This window comes from Puntigrus tetrazona, chromosome 4 (assembly GCF_018831695.1).
Source record: "Puntigrus tetrazona isolate hp1 chromosome 4, ASM1883169v1, whole genome shotgun sequence".
NCBI lineage: Eukaryota > Metazoa > Chordata > Actinopteri > Cypriniformes > Cyprinidae > Puntigrus > Puntigrus tetrazona.
The window spans coordinates 3,420,608-3,441,843 of record NC_056702.1 but is presented as its reverse complement, the minus strand read 5'-3'; the positions used below and the strand labels follow the sequence as shown (position 1 = coordinate 3,441,843).

At 37.4% G+C, this 21,236-nt stretch overlaps 1 pseudogene and 2 gene segments (V, D, J or C); 1 reads left to right on the top strand and 2 right to left on the bottom strand.

Moving 5' to 3' along the window:
* Positions 1-343: 343 nt before the first annotated feature.
* Positions 344-932, bottom strand: LOC122342809. The segment is given in 2 exon segments: positions 344-651; positions 774-932. Coding segments are annotated over 2 exon segments (357 nt in total).
* Positions 933-2,189: 1,257 nt separating this feature from the next.
* On the bottom strand, positions 2,190-2,713 carry LOC122342808. The segment is given in 2 exon segments: positions 2,190-2,539; positions 2,619-2,713. Coding segments are annotated over 2 exon segments (429 nt in total).
* Positions 2,714-6,046: 3,333 nt separating this feature from the next.
* Positions 6,047-12,292, top strand: LOC122342756 (annotated as a pseudogene).
* The last annotated feature ends 8,944 nt before the right edge of the window (positions 12,293-21,236 follow it).

Here is a 21,236-nt window from a genome sequence, read left to right as displayed (position 1 = left end):
TAGTCAAACTATGAATGTGGTGACCTGGGGACATTTTTCATTTTATTAATAATTTTAAAGATGCAGACTTTGATGTGAGTCTCATATCAGCCCTCAGTGTGTGATCTTGATAAACAAGACAAATTAATACTAGACTTTACAATTATCACATAATGAATGAATGATAATATGATGCACTGTATATGCCTATTAAATAAATTTGTAAATAAATATTGTTAAATTTAAAATTTTTGCCAAAATCCTTGTGTTGTTTGTGATCCTCTCATCATCAGCTGCAGTATCTCTCAGCTGTATCAGTGCAGTCACTGTGACTCTGACTCACAGCTTTTTGTACGACTCTTTATCACTGTGTGAACACACCACCACTATGATAACTCTGACAGTAATAATCTCCTGTATCTTCAGTCTGGACTCCTCTGATGGTCAGAGAGAAATCACTTCCAGATCCACTTCCACTGAATCTAGATGGAGTTCCTGACTGGAGGTTGTTTATGTAATAAATGAGGAGTTTAGGAGCTTCTCCAGGTTTCTGCTGATACCAGTGTAAGTAGCTGCCGTATATTCCTACATCTATGTTACACTCTATTGTAGCTGTTTGACCGAGCTGGACAGTTTTAACTTTAGGTTGAGTCAGAGTGACTCCTCTGGATTCTGAAGAAGAGAAAAAGTCAGTTTGTTTGTAAATCACCTTTATGGAAGACTATTTGTATACTAAATTGGTAAAAACAAGAACAACAGTAACCTTTTTTAATATAAAAAACATGATATTTCACCTAGGATAAAAGCTGCAACGGTCCAGATGAGGATGAGGATGTTGTTCATTGTAGTAGTTGAGTCTTGTGTGATGATGAAGATTGTGTTGTGTTCTGCTCTCAGTCATGAAGTGTTAAACTCACAGCACTATAAACACTCTCAGAGCACTGAAGCATGTCTGATGATGTAAAGAAGTGGGCGGGATTCACAACAGCTTGAGCTGCACTATGTACTGTATTATTATGGGTCTAATAATTTCAGATACAGATGAAAGCATTTATTAAAGCCATTATTTTTTTTCTTTAACTCACTGACTGTGGTCTTGAATGCAGCATCACTCACTTTATTTTATATAAAAGCTCAATATTAAATAATCTGTACAAAGTGAGGTGCGTCAAATGCTGACATCAGTTGTGTTTTGGGGGTGTAGGGGGGACAAATTCAACATGGGGGGGTTTGTAGCTGTAACGTGGAGACTGACAACAGAGTTAGGGATCCAAATGCAAAAAACTTTATTTACAGTACGTTTTTAGATTTTCAAATCTTTAGTCAGATTTCAGCACTACATCCGCACAATCAAAGTGCATTAAGTACAAAATGAGTTGTTCCAGTTTAGCAGACTTTTAATACTTTAAGTATAGTCTAGACAAGGCCCAAGGGGTCTTACAAACCCTACTTTACTGCAACATGAGTAGCAACATCAGTCAGCAGAAAGGTAGGCCATACCGACACACGCAGATAGTCGTGTAACAGACTTGGCCTGTAACATATGTGTAACAGTAGCTGTCTGTTACATCTACATAATTGCAAAGTGTAAGTACAAGCTGTTCCACAACTTAGGTACATGATCAGTACATTTTGTTTCATGTAAGTACTACTAAGCTTCTACTAAGTACTTACTGTAATTAGTCTGTATTATGGACACCTTAAAATAAAGTTATCTGCTGGAACGTCTCTTCTACTGTGAACGAGTGTACTGTAGTTAGTGGAAGCTAGAGACTAAGGCTGAAAGTTTTACGTATGTATATTTTTCTTATAAAATTACTTTTGGGAATTTACAATTTACTCAGGAGGCCTTTATTCTCCTGTTGCATATGTACCATTTCCAGTATTTACTATTTTCGGTTTTCTCAGAAAGATATGACTGTATGAGCAAACATGACATAAAAAGAAGCAAACGTGTAACTTTACCTTCCCTGTCTAATGCAGATAGATGTTTTCTAGTTTGATTTAATGGGTAAAGGGATAGGACATCTAAAGTAAAGCATTGCCACATTTATAACAATAAACTTCACCATCTATTTATTTTGTGTTATGAGTGTGTGTTCTCTGATCAGTGTTGTGTGTGATTGTGTTGTAGAGCAGCTGCAGTATCTCTTAGCTGTATCAGTGCAGTCTCTGTGACTCTGACTCACAGCTTTTTGTACGACTCTTTATCACTGTGTGAACACCCAGCTATTACTGATATAGTTTATAGCCATACAGTAATAATCTCCTGTATCTTCAGTCTGGACTCCACTGATGGTCAGAGAGAAATCAGTTCCACAGTCAGCTCCATTTCCACTGAATCTTGATGGAGTTCCTGACCGGAGGGTTTTAATGCTGTACACTAAAAGTTTAGGAGCTTCTCCAGGTTTCTGTAGGTACCAGGAGAGACATGACCCACACCAACCGTCTGACTGGCGTCCAATAGAGCTGCTGGTTTTACAGGTCAGAGTCACTGTTTGTCCGTTCTGAACATGTTTCTCTGTTGGAGTCTGAATCACAGTCACCTGTCCTGCAGAGTCTGAAGAACAATTAAACGACATGATATTTAAAAAGTTTGAAATAACTTTTAAGAGAGCTAACTGAATGAAAGGTCTTACCTTGAAAATACATCCCTAAGATCAAGAAGAATATGATCAATGTCATTGTAGTTGCTGTTTTTGTTGCTGTGTCAGTCATGAAGTGTTAAACTCACAGCGCTATAAACTCTCTCAGAGCACTGAAGCATGTCTGATGATGTAAAGTGACTCTCACTATTTAAATCATTCACCTGAAGACTGTAGTTCACTCTCGAAGACAGATAACTGAATGTGGCACAACCTGTAACTGAATTCAACTGAAAGAATTATGAAGAACATCAAGAAAATCATCACTGATAGGGACTAAAATGTTGCAAGTTAGTTTTAATTCAAAGTAAATTAAGTCAGATTTAAATTGACAAGTTTCATTAATAAATCCACTGGTGGACAAACACTTAATAAATGATCATTAAAAACAAACAGTATGGACAAAAATGTCTATATTCTTCAACACATGTAGTGTTTTTGATAACTTTCATTAAGATTTAGATTACTGTTTAGATTACATAGTTTTAAGCACTCCTGAAAATTCAGCAATATTAATATTATGCTTTGCTGCTATTTGCCAAACGTTCATGTTCATAAGAGTTTATTCACATGCTAGTGACGCCCCTCTAGAATAAAACAGTCAATATCGCTCTAAAATACTTTAATAATCTACAATACAATAATAATAATCTACAAAACAGTAATGTTCTTTTATTTAACTGGGGTTTAATCCTTTGAAAAGAATAAATAAATAATAAATATATATTTTTTGTTGTTGTTCATTTGTTTGAGAACCACACATGTATGTCCAACTTATATTTAATAAACTATGGTGATTCTTTAGGAAGATATGGTTACTTTACAGGGCAGATAATAGACATATTTACATAGATTTATTTACAGTCTTGTTGTTCAATGCTTTGGCAGTACTCTAATGTGATTTTCTGAGTTAAATGTTCATGTGTTTATTAAGGCTTTGATGGATTTAGTGTTCATTGAGAGCAAGTACACTGTTAAACTAATTAATATGTATCAAATATTTCAATTTGAAATGTCATTTAAATGTATAAATTAAAAAATAAAACCTTTATATTACACTATTGTAAAAACTCTTATTACATTATTATTATGTCTGTTTTGATGAATATTTTGTCTTCTCTTTTACATTGAAATATTCAGGGTTCACTCACTGAACCATGAAAACACCTGCAAATGGAGGAAATTATGAAACTATTTTGAGTAGTCAAATGATGAACCCCAACCACTGAAACAGATGACTGTTGGTTCTGTGTGTGTTGACTCGGTGTAGTCTGACTGTATCTTGAAGCTCCTGTGAAACATCTGCTGATGGAGCTGATCTATTCTGAGAGGAACAGAATGAGTCAGGACTAAAGAGAGATGATGTTTGTTCACTGAGACTCTCAGCAGTCAGACTGAGCTTCCCAATGATTGATCAACCATTTACTGTTTTGCATGGGACTATATATAAGTGTGTGTGTGTGTGTGTGTGTGTGTGTGTGTGTGTGTGTGTGTGTGTGTGTGTGTGTGTTGTTTGTGATCCTCTCATCAGCAGCTGCATTATCTCTCAACTGTATCAGATACGACTCTTTATCACTGTGTGAACACATCTTTACTGTTGATGTAGTGAAAACTCTGACAGTAATAATCTCCTGTATCTTCAGTCTGGACGTCTTTCATGGTCAGAAAGAAATCACTTCCAGTATCTCTTGTTTCTGTCACTGAATCTAGATGGAGTTCCTGACTGGAGGGTGTTTGTTTGTTTAGGAGCTTCTTCAGGTTTCTGCTGATACTAATATAAGTGACCGTAGCGTATCCCAATGTCAATCTAACACTCTATTGTAGCTGTTTGCACAGTTTTAACTTCAGGCTCAGTCAAAGTGACTCTTTTGGATTCTTATAATAATATAACTTAAATAATGTCTCTTACGGAAGTATGTAATAGAAACCCATGATAAATAATCAACTGCCCAGTACATTCTGCGTCAATGACGTCAAATGGTTGCACTCCTTGAGCTACTGGTGCTTTTTACCACAGCACAACTAATAAACAGTAAAGATGTTGTGTCGTTTTGGTTGAAATTTTCAGTCGAAGAGCAACAAGAGAAGCGATGTTTGACATTTGCCATTTTCCTAGCGATAAGAGTAGGAAGAAAATAATGTGATGATGCCTGTAGACGAATAAAACTTCCTAAAGACTTGTTTCTTTGTCCTTTCCACTTTAGCTCTGATAATTTTGACTCATTGCTGTAATCTCTTTCATTTGAGGTGGTCAGTCAGTTTATTTTCCGAGTTGTGTTTTCTGAGTTGTCTAGATCACTGAGTGCAACCATTTTACGTCATCAGGATAGTGGCGTCACTAAAGTCTAAAATATGTATAAAACAATGTGGATTTTTTAATAATATAAACCATTCATGGGTTTTCTTCTACATATTTCAGTAAGGGACATCATTTACATTATATAAAGCCACACAAGTATTAATAACCAGGGTTCCCTTTAATATAAAACATACAATAAATAAAGGACTATGGCTGAAAGCTTACTTGTAATGAAGTAACTGCACTGTAAAATCTAACTGTTCTAACAAACACTGTTTAGATAACTTAATGCCTGTAAAACTAGTAATATGTACTAGTATACACACAATATTCATTGTTTATTCGGAAAACCCAAAATTCGATTGATTGATTCTTTCTCTAGTTGCATCTACTCATTTCTCAAAGTCCTATTGAAAGTTGAATTGTCAATAAAACTGAAGAATTGAAAAGAACATTAATGTCAATCTGCTAAAATGTGCTGGAAATTATAAACCCGTGAAGCAGATTAGTCCATACATAATTGTACAATACCTATATATTATTATGATATTATATATTCTTACAGATGGATCGGTTTGAGGCACTTAATCGGTGTGAGAAGGAGGCATATAAAACTAGTTTAATTTTCATTCATATTGTCCGTGTTGAGTTATAAACGGCACAACTGCTTTGAGATCCACCTGAGCTTGTGATGATGCTCTGCACCACTAGAGGGAGAAGAAGACGAGAAAGAAACAAGAGTTAAGAGTCACCTTGACCGGGTGACTAAATGAAAGTAAAACAAAGGATCATATTTTGAGTTTAAATCTATGCCTGGACTTTGAAGTGGAAGCATACAGTGGTAAGTTCAGAACTTGTTCTTTATCTAATCATGTAGATATTTAAAAATAAAATGATAACGATAATTATGATGGTAAGTTATTGTCTATTTAAAGATCTGTTGTTGGAGGAATAATTTCAAACATGTACTAATTATACTATATAATTAGAAGGATTTATGAAATAATTGCTAGGATTTATGGGCTTTTTTGTTCGTTTTTTTTTTTTTTCATTTGTGTACTCCCAGTGCAGTATGGTATCATTTGTACAGTATTATACAGAACTGCAATACATTATACTGAATTTGACTGTGTATGCATTTATTTAACATTGTATTTTTAACTTTTAAAACTTTAACTTTTAGCAATACAGAAGGCCTTCAATCTGCTATTGAGACTATTTAATAAAATGTCACCATATTTTTGTTTAAATATATGTAGTTTGTATAGTTTATATTTTTTTAAGAGTAGGAAGTGCTTCCAAAATGAGCTCCCATGAGAAAAGGGAGAATGAGGAAACATCCGCTGACTCCAGGTATGACATCCATACTTTTTCAACGTTTTATGAAGGTGCACGTTTTTATGCACGTTCTGATTTCAACATGTTCCTAGGTAACATATCCAACATATTTTGTTAAGGAACAACATTTCAATCCAAAAATATAGTCTTGACCATATCCGTGCACCTAAACCTAATCTTGCACATGAGTAATGCCTAAAATCAGAGGAAATGGTGTAAGCCTAAAAAAAATTCTTCAAATCTGACTGGTTAATCACAACGTTGTTCCAAGGTCAACAAAGATGATAACCTAGGAAAATTTCAAACTCAGTAAAATCAGGTCCTGCTGTGATTTATAGCTCTGTAGCTCAAGCCATGGCTCTCACAATGCCAGGATCATAGATTTGATTCGTGTAGGCTTACTCACACATCACTATAAGATATACAGTATTTGTTGAGTTTTGGATTAGTGTGTTACTTTATGTTGGCATCTGTTACCGTGTTTAATCTGTATTTGATGGGTTGCAGAAATTCTCAAAAGTGTCCACGTGAATTTTTGCATTGGCCAGTGTCTGTCAGTGCCGTGTCAAATTATCTGAATCTTTCTTTCTCTCTGTATTTAGATGAAACGTAATGTGTCTAAACTAAATTAAAAGCCAATGTTCAAGGCAATGTTGTTCCCAGCATAGTTTGCATTTAGCAAATATTTATGTGTAAAACTTTTTATAATATAGAACATAGTTTATTCCTGTTTTTACTAAATTTCAGTTCGCCTTTTTCAGTAATCAAATGGAATAACAATAATTAAAATAGCTTTAACTGTTTGTATCTATTATACTTTGTCTTTTGTCACTATCAGCAGGAAAAAGAGACTGAGATCAGATGCTGCAGGATCCAGTGTGTCTATGAAAAGTACAAGTTCCATGTCTACATACAATACATTCAGTGATGGAACAGTGACCTCTGCCCCACAGTTAGTATAAATATTTAGTTGCTGAAATATAGATTTTTAGTAACCCAAATAAATACTAAATGTCCTCCAAAATATTTAACAATGCACACTAATATGTTTCTCAAAATCTTAAACATTCATTGTAAACACTGTAATTTTTCCTGTTCTTCCTATTAATTTTAGCATAGTGGAGACAGATAATACAACTGCATCCCACAATCAGACCCACATCAGGAAGAAAAGACCTGAAGAAGTCCTGCAAAAAGTCAAAGACAGACACAAAATCAGCATGAAGAACAAGTATGAACACTTATTTGAGGGAAACAAACTACAAGGAAATGAAACCCTCTTGAACCGGATCTTCACAGACCTCTACATCATAGAAGGAGAGAGAGAAGGGATGAATGAAGAACATGAGGTTTTACAGATGGAGAAAACACCCAGAAAACAACACTCACAACACAATCCAATCAACTGTAATGACATCTTTAAATCATTACCTGAATCAAGATGTGAAGAGAAAGACAAAATCAAGACAGTTCTTACTAAAGGAATTGCTGGAATTGGAAAAACCGTCTCTGTGCAGAAGTTCATTCTAGACTGGGCCGAGGGAAAAGCCAATCAGGATGTAGATTTCATGTTTGTGTTTTCATTTCGAGAGCTGAACTTGATTAAAGATCATCAGTACTGTCTTCACGGACTTCTGCTGGACTTTCATCCTGAGCTTCGAGACCTGGGCTCAAAGATTTATGAAGAATGTAAAGTGGTGTTCATCCTAGATGGTCTGGATGAAAGCAGAATGACACTGATGTTTTCAGATGATGAGAAGGTTTGTGATGTGAATGAATTTTCCTCAGTGGGTGTGTTGATGTTGAACCTCATAAAAGGAGATCTACTTCCCTGTGCTCTCATCTGGATCACCTCCAGACCGGCAGCAGCCAGTCAGATCCCATTCAAAAATATTAATCGTGTAACAGAGATTCAGGGTTTTAATGACCCTCAAAAAGAGGAATATTTCAGGAAAAAAATCAGTGACCAGCATCAAGCCAGCAGAATCATCTCACACATCAAAAGAGCAAGAAGCCTCCACATCATGTGCCACATCCCTGTTTTTTGCTGGATCTCATCAACTGTGCTTCAGAAGCTCCTGAAAGAAGATGTTAATGCAGAAATCCTCAAACGCTTACTGAAATGTACATCCACTTCCTGCTGATTCAGATTAAGAGACAGGATGAAGAGAGAGTTCCAGACAAACTCCTTCATTCCAAAATAGAAGTGACTGTAAAACTTGCTAAACTGGCTTTCAAACAGTTGATAAGGGGGCAATGTGATGTTCTATGAGGAGGACCTGAGAGAGAGTGGCCTAGATATCACTGACTGCTCAATGTATTCTGGGATTTGCACTGAGATCTTTAAGGAAGAATCTGTGATTCATCAGAGGAAGGTCTACTGCTTCATCCATCTTAGCATTCAAGAGTTTCTTGCTGCTTTCTACGTATTTTACTGCTATTTAAATGACAACATGGAGGCCCTTAAGGATTTTGATTTAATGCACAATTTGCATAAAGGTGCAGTAGATAAAGCCTTAGAAAGTAAAAATGGACACCTGGATCTGTTCCTGCGGTTCCTGCTGGGCATCTCACTGGAGTCCAATCAGAGACTCTTAAAGGATCTACTGGCACACACAGAAAACAGCTCAGAGACCATGAGGAGAACCACACAGTACATAAAAGGAAAGATCAAAGATGGACATGAACTCTCCACTGAACGATCCATCAATCTTTTCCTCTGTCTGCTGGAAGTAAAAGATCAGACTCTGTCCAAAGAGATTCAGGAGTTTGTGAAATCAGAAAAACACTCAGAGAAGAAACTCTGCCCTGCTCACTGCTCAACAATTGCCTACATGCTTCAGATGTCAGAGGAGGTGCTGGATGAGCTGGACCTGCAGAAATACAACACATCAGATGAAGGCAGAAAAGACTCATACCAGCTGTGATCAACTGCAGAAATGCTCTGTGAGTGTTTAAATTGTGTCTTACAATGAAAAGTCCTTTCTGAATGGAATTCACTTTTGACCCTGTTCAAAGAAAGAAACAGCAGGTTTTGTATGTTGAATTTCTGGTTTTGATTGCTGGTTGTAGCTGGTTTAAGTTGGTAATATGCTAGTTACAAGATCCTAAGCAACTAGCTCCTGCTCAGGACCATCTTAGGACCAGCACATGACCAACTTCAAACAGCTTGTGACCAGAAGCCATGCTTCAAAACATACCTATTCAGCATATGCTGCTTTTTTGTTGTTGTTTTTAAACAGGGTATTATTTAGCTTATTTTTAGAATGTCCTGATCTGTTTAACAAAATAAAATAGATATTATTGCAATGCTAATAGTAGAATGAAATTAAGAATTTGATTATTGTTTTGTGTTCTGTTCTGTTTCAGTTTGGCTGGTTGTAATCTCACTGACCAATATTGTGATACTGTGTCATCCGCTCTACAATCCTTAAACTCTGTCCTAAGATTGCTGGATCTGAGTAACAATGACTTGCGGGATTCGGGAGTGAAACTTCTCTGTGATGGAATGAAGATGGAAAACTGTCAGCTGGAAATACTGAGGTCTTTTAAATCATGTCAAATTCTCAACATTTGTAAAGGCAGCAGGTCTGCTAAATAATCTTGCCCTCTTTCTGCCCAGTTAAATCTTTAAAATTGAGGAAAGTAGTGACAGGTTTGGAGGTTTGCCTAAAGACTTCATAACTGATCATTAAAAACACTTAAAAGGCCCATAATTCTGAAGTGTCAAATATATTATTTATTGTGTAGACTATTTTGTTTGGTATAACCAAAGTTCTGCACTCAGACTTGTGTTTTTAATCTGCTGTCAAATTAAAAATATAGTGTAAATTATTTGTGCATATAATTTTATAACACCCAATAAGGAAATCCAATAAGGACAAATATATATATATATATATATATATATATATATATATATATATATATATATATATATATATATATATATATATATATATATATATATACTTGTTTAAATTAAAGAAAAGATCAACGATGATTCCTCAGGTATTTGATATTTGAGGGCTTCACATATAATGCAGTCTTTTTTTTTATGTATGTTTATAGGTTGTCGGGATGTATGGTGACAGAAGAAGGCTGTCGTTATCTGTCTTCAGCTCTGAGTTCAAACCCCTCACACCTGAGAGAGCTGGACCTGAGCTACAATCACCCAGGAGAATCAGGAGTCAAGCTGCTCTCTGACAAACTGAAGGATCCAAACTACTCACTGAAGATTCTCAAGTATGTGGGGTACAACTTAAGAAACCTTGTCTGTGGCAAACGCCAAATCTTTCTGGATGTACTAATAAAATCACAAACAGACTGCTTAATATCAGCTGACAGTTTATATTGACTGTTTGAATGTAAGAGAAGTTACAGCTCTCTGGCTTTTGTTTCTGTTTGAGAACGCAGATACTGCGCAGTCTGCATTGGTATCCTGCAGACAAATGATGGTTAAACTCACGCTAAAATGCAAATGTTCAAAGATAGGAAAAGAAGATGGCAAAATATTAACACCTAGCAAGGCAAATAACAATCAACTCCAGCTGCTAGCAATTTAAACAGCCTACCTATATTGCTCCATATCTAATCTTACAACGTAATGATGTACAGGATTTAGTACAGTACAAATATTTTGAACATCCTTTATTCTGTCCCTTATTTTCCTATTTTCAGTTATATCATAGGTTAAGTTTAAATTGTGTGAATATTTGAATACTGTTTTAACTATTTGGTATATGGTTGATTGATTACTTTTTAAATAAAACAAGCAAAACACTCTGTGGTGAAATGGAGTGCTGCCTTTCTTTAGGCTTAGTACTAAGTTTTAACATTCACAACATGCAAACATCAGTGAAACAAAGTTATTAAATCAATCAACACATAGTAAGAAACACAATGAGAAAGCTGGATGAACACATTTAGTTTTTAGATACTGCACTTTGGTGGTCAAAGCTCACATCAGTGGTCATGTTTTATATATATATATATAATATATTTTGTATAATCCCAATAAAGCTTAAAATGAATGCATTGCCACCAATCCACCTTCAACATGTTTGACTGGCTGATGTAAAAACTTTAATGGCATTTTCTCAGTTTCAGTTTTTACTGAAATATATTGAAACACTGCAAAACACAGCTCTGTGAAACGCGCTTTTGTAACAAGATGTATTTAAAAAATGCTAAACAAATGAATTGCAATTGTTACATTGGAGGTCTGTATGTGAATAATTATTCCAGATACTGTAGGTATGTTTGTGTTTCATTTTAGTATGGTCCATGGAGAGCCTTTCAGGATCCAACCAGGATTACAAAATGTAAGTTCTATGTCTGAACACTAGCACATTTAATAAAACAAACATATACAATTGCCTCTTCTTTTTGTTCAGATTTCTGTGATCTCACACTGGATCCAAACACAGCGAGCACTCAACTCATTTTGTCTGAGAATGGAGAGATGAAATATGTAGAAGAAGAGCAGCCATATCCTGATCATCCAGAGAGATTTAAAGATATTCCTCAGGTTCTCTGTCGAGAGAGTCTGACTGGACGCCATTACTGGGAGGTTGAGCGGACTGGCTGGGCTCGTGTAGCAGTGGCCTATAAAACAATCAGCAGGAAAGAAGGATGATCTGTAAGTTTGGATACAATAACAAGTCCTGGTGTCTCTTCTACACTGTTGATGGATTTGTTGTCTGGCACAACAATCTAAATAAAAACATTCCTGCCCCTTCACCCTCCTCTAACAGAGTAGGAGTGTATCTGGACTGGCCGGCCGGCACTCTGTCCTTCTACAGCATCTCTGACACACACACACTCACACACTTACACACATTCAACACTACATTCACTGAACCCTCTATGCTGGGTTTAAGGTTTTGATTCCTCGCTGTCACTCTGTAAGATCACACAACAGACAAACCTGCAATCCTAATCATGGTCCTATGTCTATTGCAATTGCATTTTGTACATACAAATACTGTTACTACTACTTGTAACCCGGACTAACTTTTGTTCCAGGTTTACAATTATTTTTGTATATATTTATAAATAGTTTTGTGTATTATTTCATGCACATATAATTGTTAATTTAAATTAAGTAATTAAAAAAAAGAAAATTACGTAGAGCGTGGCGTAGTTGACCAATGAGCCGCTTTATGCATTTTTTTTTTCTCTGACGAGGAAGTAGAATGAGGAAACCGCGGAGAAAGGTTGCGAGAGTTGAAGTAGAGCTCCTGATTAAGGAAAATATACTTTACAAAAGTAAAGTAAAGATTTTGTTTTTGTAGTGATTCAAGAGGGAGATTTTGATTGCTAACATCCAGTTATTATTTTTCGTTTCAAAGGATTTTGTTTTTTGAGTTTGCGAGGGAATACTGGATATGGTGAGTTATTCAGTTTAATGTTGTTAAACTGGGGTTATGCACATATTTTTTTTTACAGTTAAGTGTTTAAATCTTTATTGAAATGTATGTATATGTGTATTTTGCACTGTTATTTGTTAAATTGATGATCGCTAATCGCACGTGGTTGCAGTTCACGTGGCCGCAGTATCTGATACACGTGAGCCTGTAGAAAATGTAATATATTAAGCAATTTATGCAAATATTATTATTGTTATATTCTGTGAAACAAAATGTTTATCATAATGCAAGATCATTTTGAGATGACACCTATTTGAAATTGTTTTATTGAAACGCTGACTTATTTTAATAGGTCAGGTTTTTTCCGTGGATTTGCGTTGGATGTTTTCTTTGATGGCGAGCCGACCTAATCGAATCTGAAAGGAGACCAAAGTTACCAGAACTGGAAATTTACCTTTTTCTCTTCAAAAGGAAAGGATTTCAGAAGACATTGTGGACAGTGAATTACTGCTACGTCGTTGGATTTGAGATAAGTGATTGACAAACGGAACTAATCTCAAAAGCTTTGAACAGGTTTGAACCTACTCCGAAAGAGGATTCTTTAAGGGATATATTTTGTACGGTGAATGTCGATTATATATCCGAAAATTACAGTTAATTCATTGTGTGAGTAACAGAAAATATACCACCAAAGATTCATTTGAGTACTCAAGGAACCAGTGTTATTTTCATTTCAATTTTATATTGGAATCTGTTTTATTTACGTTGTGATTTGTTTATTTTTCTTTTATTTTGTTTTATTATTTTATTTATTATGTTTTATATACTTAAGGGGGTAATTTGATTAAAAGTATACTTGCTATAAAACCTGATTGTGAGTTTCAGTGATTTCCTATCTCCAGAGGGCCGCTCCTATATTTCTGAGTCGTGAGTTAGATTAAACAGTGGAACAAGATATTAAGAGCAATACATTTAATTGAATATAACGTGTACCCTGTGCTACATGAAAAGTGGCGAGCCAGCCAGGAGATGGTTTTTGCATTACTGGAAACTCTCTAATCAACCCAAGTAAACTGTTGACAAAATGGAAGAAATTGTTGCCAAAGGCATTAAAGTACCTAATGCTGTGATAGTCAGTGGGGTAACCGGAACTGTAGATGACGAAAAACTAATTGAGGAACTGCAGAAGCATGGATCCATATCTAATATGGTGACAATCCAAGATCCTCTATCTGAGTTTCATAAGAACCTAATTGTTGAGTTTAGAAGTGGAAGTGCAGTGCAGTCCTTGGAACCTATGTTGCCTTTTATTTACAAGTTGACTGATGATGCTGAAATCACTTACGAAGTGAAGTCCTTGTCTGATGTTTATACTAAACATTTAGGAGGGGATGCTACTAGGTCTTACCTGGAAGGATTGAGGAAAATAGCAAAGCAAAGTGGTGTTCAGTTTGAGACGATGCTTAGTGACATGTTAACACAGATGAGCTCAGCTGTTGTTCCTTCATGTACTGAGATAGGTACTACAGTTCAGGCTCCTGAAACCCACATTAATCAGGATCAACCTGAAATTAAGATGGTGGCAAGTGAGCCACATTCAGCAGAGAGACTACAGACTCCATCTGCTTCTTTGCGTGTAAATGACAATGTTCTTACCTCTCCTACCGTACTGAATCCACCAGATATACAAAGATTAGTTGTTGAACATGTGGTGAGAACCGGAGAAGTAAATACACAAGCACTTGCATCAACAAGGCTCAGAGTTTTCTCTGGGAGGATTCCCAGGCCTCCAAATGAGGTTGAGTATGACACCTGGCGTGCAAGTGTTGACTTCATCTTAAAAGATCCTACAATATCTGGTTTTCATGGGTCACGAAAGATTCTAGACAGTCTTTTTCCCCCAGCCTCTGATATAGTCAAACACTTAGGTCCTGAAGCAACCCCTTCTGAATACCTGCAGTTGCTTGATTCAGCATTTGGCACTGTAGAGGATGGAGATGAACTTTTAGCTAAGTTCATGAATACTTTGCAGAACGCAGGTGAAAAGCCATCAGTTTATCTGTCCAGACTTCAAGTTGCTTTGACCATTGCTGTAAGGAGGGGAGGCATTTTGCCTAGTGAAGCAGACCGGCAATTATTAAGGCAATTCTGTCGGGGCTGCTGGGACAATAATTTGATTGCAGATTTGGGTTTGGAACAGAAACGCGGTAGTCCACCTTCATTTGCGCAGTTATTATTAATGTTGCGTACTGAGGAAGATAAATACACTGCCAAAGAAAAGCGCATGAGACAGCATTTAGCTGGAACAAAGCAACGTGTTCAAGTGCATACTCAGAGAACCTGGATGGTAGATGAAGTGAGGCCATCAGACAATTCAGACATGTTGTCAGTTGCATCTGAAACTAAAGAGCTGAGGAAACAAATAGCCACCCTTCAGATTCAGTTGATGAAACTCACTCCCAGGGCTGAAGTTTCAAAAAAGTTTGCTTCACAGCCTAAAGCCGGAAAAGGCTTTACAGTAGGAAAGAAATCCCAGAACCCAAATGTTGGAGCCATCACCACTGCACCTACAAGCAAACAAATGGAAAAGCCCAGACCATGGTACTGCTTTAAATGTGGAGAAGATGGCCACATTGTAGCCTCTTGTACTGCTGAGCCAAATCCCAAACTTGTGGCTGAAAAACGCAAGCTGTTAAGAGAGAGGCAATCCAAATGGGAATCTCAGAATGCTGTTGTGGAGGAGCATTTAAACTAGAACCAGTTCCAATTGAGGGGCGAATTGGAACTGAAAGACATGCTAGTCCCATCAGGACTTACGTTTCCACTTGTAGCCAGTGCCCTAAGGATTCAGGCATGAACGTTAAAGTACCAAAAGGTTTAATTGGCACTAAATGCATTGCATTAGTTAATATTTTGGGGCACGAATGTCAGTGTTTAATTGATACTGGTTCGCAAGTTACCACAATCCCTAGTTCCTTTCATCAGCAGTATCTTTCAGAATACCCCATTCATCCTCTCTCTGACTTACTAGAGGTAGAAGGGGCAACGGTCTTTCTGTGCCATATCTTGGGTATGTGCACCTGAACATAACTTTTCCAGCAGAATTTGTTGGTGTCGAGACTGAAGTTCCAACTATTGCTTTAGTGGTGCCAGACATCAAATCTCGCAGTCAACCATTGATTTTAATTGGAACCAATACCTTGGATATTTTGTACGAGGAACATTTGAAAGTGAGATCCATACCCTTCTTGCCAGAGTTGTATGGCTATAGAGCTATCCTTTACAATCTTGAACTACGACACAAGCGAAGTGAAACTGGTATTCTTGGTCATATTACACTGAAGAGTCAAATACCTGAAGCTTTGGCTGCTGGTCAAACAATTGTCTTGGATGGTACTTGTCATTTACCTGGAATTCCAGTTGACAAATGGATTGTTGTGGAACACCCTACTCTTTCTTCTTTACCAGGCGGAGTTGTAGTAAAATGTTGTTTGCTTACCCTTCCCTCTGAAAAATCAGGATGTCTTCCTGTGGTTGTCACTAATGAGGCTGAACACGATGTGACTATTCCAAGACGATGTGTCATTGCTGATATATATGCAGTGGAATCTGTGCGTTCACCTCATGGAAGTCTATCAGCGTTTGATTCCCAGAATGTTAAGCCAGAAGGGTCCCAAGAGCCGAACATTGCCGTTAACTTTGGTGATTCACCATTGTCTCAAGAGTGGAAGAGTCGGATTAATAATCAGCTTAACAAAATGCCTGAAGTCTTTGCTCACCATGACCTGGATTTTGGAAGGACCCAGAAAGTAAAGCATAGTATCAAGCTAAAGGATGAAACACCTTTTAAGCAAAGAGCCAGACCCATCCATCCTCAAGACCTGGGTGCTGTACGTAAGCATCTTCAGGAACTCTTGTCGAGCGGTGTTATCCGTGAGTCAGAGTCTTCCTTCTCTTCGCCCATAGTGGTGGTACGAAAAAAGAATGGAGATGTCCGCCTTTGCATAGATTACAGGAAGTTGAATCTGCAGACAATAAAGGATGCGTACGCTCTACCTAACCTTGAAGAGACATTTGCAGCCCTAAGTGGTTCAAAATGGTTTACCGTGCTTGACTTAAAGTCGGGGTATTACCAAATTGAAGTAGAGGAAGCAGATAAACCGAAAACCGCATTTGTGTGTCCCCTGGGGTTCTGGGAATTTAATCGCATGCCCCAAGGAGTGACCAATGCGCCAAGTACCTTCCAGCGGTTAATGGAGAAGTGTATGGGAGACATTAACTTAAAGGAAGTACTTGTGTTTTTAGACGATTTGATTGTGTTTTCACAAACTCTGGAAGAGCATGAAAGACGGTTGATGCGAGTCCTTAATCGGTTAAAGGAATATGGGCTGAAACTTTCAATGGAGAAATGTCGGTTTTTTCAAACTTCTGTGAAATATCTGGGACATATTGTTTCCGAACATGGAGTTGAAACTGATCCTGAGAAGATTGAAGCCATAAAAACCTGGCCATGTCCTAAAAATTTAAAGGAACTAAGATCATTCTTAGGATTTTCTGGTTATTACCGAAGATTCATTAAGGACTATTCCCAGATTGTGAAGCCACTAAATGAACTGACATCTGGATACCCTCCACTGAGGAAAAATATCAGAAAGCCTAGCAAAGACCGTCAGTATCACAATCCTAAAGAGCCATTTGGTGGTCGTTGGACACCCTCTTGTCAAGCAGCATTTGAAACCTTGATAACCAAGCTCTGTACCGCTCCTGTTTTGGGTTTTGCTGATCCAAAACTCCCATACATTCTTCATACGGATGCCAGCACCTCAGGCTTGGGGCAGCGCTGTATCAGAAGCAGGATGGACAACAGAGAGTTATTGCTTTTGCTAGCCGGGGGCTCTCCCATAGTGAATCCCGTTACCCAGCGCACAAGCTTGAATTTTTAGCACTTAAGTGGGCGGTAACAGAAAAATTCCATGATTATCTTTACGGCAGTTCATTTACAGTTGTTACTGACAGCAATCCGCTGACTTACTTGTTGACGACTGCTAAGTTGGATGCTGTCAGCTATCGATGGCTTGCTGCCTTGTCCACATTCTCGTTCACCCTCCAGTACCGAGCTGGTAAGCAGAATGTTGATGCGGACAGTTTGTCCAGGCGACGCACGCCGGAGCTGTCTGATGATCACTTGTCAATAAAGGAAATTGAGAGGATTGAGAAGTTTGTTCAATTTCACACGGCTGATGTCAATGCCTCTGGTATCGCAGAGACTGAAGTGATTAAAGCCATTTGTGAACGACATTTGGTACAGCAGAACAATGATCCCGCTTCCTCCTTGGTCATGTCTCTTGCAATTCATCCAGATGCAGTACCAGACTGTTTTATACAAGGAGATGTTCTAGATGGGTCATCAGCTATACCTCACTTGACAAACGAAGAGCTAGTTGAAAAACAAAGATCTGACCCTGTTATCAGAGAAGTGCTGATCTACCTGGAGTCTGGTGAGAAACCTTCGTCCGGTGTTAGGAAGGAAATTCCTGATTTCCCGTTTTACTTGTAGAGTGGGATCGCCTAGAGGTGAAAGATGGCGACAGGATGGAGATTCTGTCTCTTACCAGTTAGTGCTGCCTGAGGAACTTAGGTCCTTTGCTGTTAACCAACTACATGACCAGATGGGCCATATGGGCATGGAAAGAACTTTGGATTTAGTCCGTTCTCGGTTTTATTGGCCGAGGATGAGTTCTGAGGTAGAACACAAAATAAGAACCTGTTGTCGATGTCTCCGGAGAAAAGCCTTACCTCAGAAAGCTGCACCTTTGGTAAATATCCAAGCCTCAAGGCCGCTTGAACTTGTCTGCATGGATTTTCTTTCCCTGGAGCCAGATAAAAGCAACACAAGGGATATTCTAGTCATTACTGATTTTTTCACAAAGTATGCTGTTGCTATACCGACGCCCAATCAAAAAGCCAAAACAGTTGCTAAAACCCTATGGGAACACTTTATCATACATTATGGTTTCCCAGAACGCTTACATTCTGACCAAGGACCCGATTTTGAGTCACGTATGATTAAAGAGCTCTGTGCAATAGCTGGTATCCAGAAAGTTCGTACCACACCTTATCATCCTAGAGGCAATCCAGTAGAGCGATTTAACCGCACACTACTAGGTATGCTGGGAACTCTGGAGGAAAAAGATAAGAGTCGTTGGAAAGAATTTGTTAAACCTTTAGTCCATGCGTACAACTGTACTAAGCATGAGAGTACAGGATTTTCACCATATGAATTGATGTTTGGGAGACAACCTCGCTTGCCGCTTGATTTGGTGTTCGGATTGCTGAAAGAGAGTAATCAGAAGGTATCACATTCACAGTATGTGCAACAGTTAAAGTCTCACTTAAGAGAGAGCTATGAAGTTGCTGTGCGTAATATGCAGAAACTCGCTGAAAGGAATAAAGTTCGGTTTGACAAAAATGTGAAAGAATCTACCCTAGATGTGGGTGACCGTGTTTTGGTGAGGAATGTTAGAATACGTGGGAAACATAAACTCGCTGATAAGTGGGAGTCTGAGGTCTATGTTGTGGTGAAGAGAGCAGACAAATTACCTGTCTATACTGTTCGACCAGAAACAAAGGATGCTCCGCTTTGCACTCTTCATAGAGACCTGTTACTTCCTTGTGGATTTTTGCCCATTTCTGAGCCTGTAACTTTAGCTGAGCCAAAGTCAGTTTCAAAGGCAAAGACTAGGTCAACTCCTGAGGTACAAGAGCCAGAAGAGCTGAATGTTAATTCAGGGTTTGATGATGAATCCACTGATACTTTGTATAGGACTTGTCCAGTTAAGGGAATCAGATTTGTAACTTATCATGATTTGCCCAGACAAGAAAATGTCTTCCCTGTTTCAACTTCTGAAAGTTCCTTACCTGTGCATAGTACAGAAGAAGAGCCTTCACCTGAGAGTACAGCAGAACATATACCAGTTGAAGTTTCTGTTGGAAATTTACCTGATGTTGCAGAATCTGCTGAGTTAATTTGTCCCCCTGAAACCCCAGAGGTTGCTAATGAGGACGATAGTGCTGAAAGACAGTGTGATCCAGTTAATCATACTTTGGTTGAAGACGATACTGTAGTTTCAGAAACTCAGTGCAGACGTTCTAGTAGAGAAAGAATGAAGCCGAAGATACTTACATATCCAAGTTTTGGAAATCCCTTAATTCAAGTGGTTCAGTCCTTGTTTCAAGGATTAAATACTGCTTTTGTTGTGGCTTTGAGTGGTATGGAAGAACCAAATGAGCTAATAGAGAAGTCTCAAATAAAGATTGTGTAGGGTTTGAGTTACCTTAATTTAGGATACGAGGACGTATACCTAATTAGGAGGGGAGAATGTAACCCGGACTAACTTTTGTTCCAGGTTTACAATTATTTTTGTATATATTTATAAATAGTTTTGTGTATTATTTCATGCACATATAATTGTTAATTTAAATTAAGTAATTAAAAAAAAAGAAAATTACGTGAGACGTGGCGTAGTTGACCAATGAGCCGCTTTATGCATTTTTTCTCTGACGAGGAAGTAGAATGAGGAAACCGCGGAGAAAGGTTGCGAAGTTGAAGTAGAGCTCTGATTAAGGAAAATATACTTTACAAAAGTAAAGTAAAGATTTTGTTTTTGTAGCGATTCAAGAGGGGAGATTTTGATTGCTAACATCCAGTTATTATTTTTCGTTTCAAAGGATTTTGTTTTTTGAGTTTCGCGAGGGAATACTGGATATGGTGAGTTATTCAGTTTAATGTTGTTAAACTGGGGTTATGCACATATATTTTTTTACAGTTAAGTGTTTAAATCTTTATTGAAATGTATGTATATGTGTATTTTGCACTGTTATTTGTTAAATTGATGATCGCTAATCGCACGTGGTTGCAGTTCACGTGGCCGCAGTATCTGATACACGTGAGCCTGTAGAAAATGTAATATATTAAGCAATTTATGCAAATATTATTGTTATATTCTGTGAAACAAAATGTTTATCATAATGCAAGATCATTTTGAGATGACACCTATTTGAAATTGTTTTATTGAAACGCTGACTTATTTTAATAGGTCAGGTTTTTTCCGTGGATTTGCGTTGGATGTTTTCTTTGATGGCGAGCCGACCTAATCGAATCTGAAAGGAGACCAAAGTTACCAGAACTGGAAATTTACCTTTTTCTCTTCAAAAGGAAAGGATTTCAGAAGACATTGTGGACAGTGAATTACTGCTACGTCGTTGGATTTGAGATAAGTGATTGACAAACGGAACTAATCTCAAAAGCTTTGAACAGGTTTGAACCTACTCCGAAAGAGGATTCTTTAAGGGATATATTTTGTACGGTGAATGTCGATTATATATCCGAAAATTACAGTTAATTCATTGTGTGAGTAACAGAAAATATACCACCAAAGATTCATTTGAGTACTCAAGGAACCAGTGTTATTTTCATTTCAATTTTATATTGGAATCTGTTTTATTTACGTTGTGATTTGTTTATTTTTTCTTTTATTTTGTTTTATTATTTTATTTATTATGTTTTATATACTTAAAGGGTAATTTGATTAAAAGTATACTTGC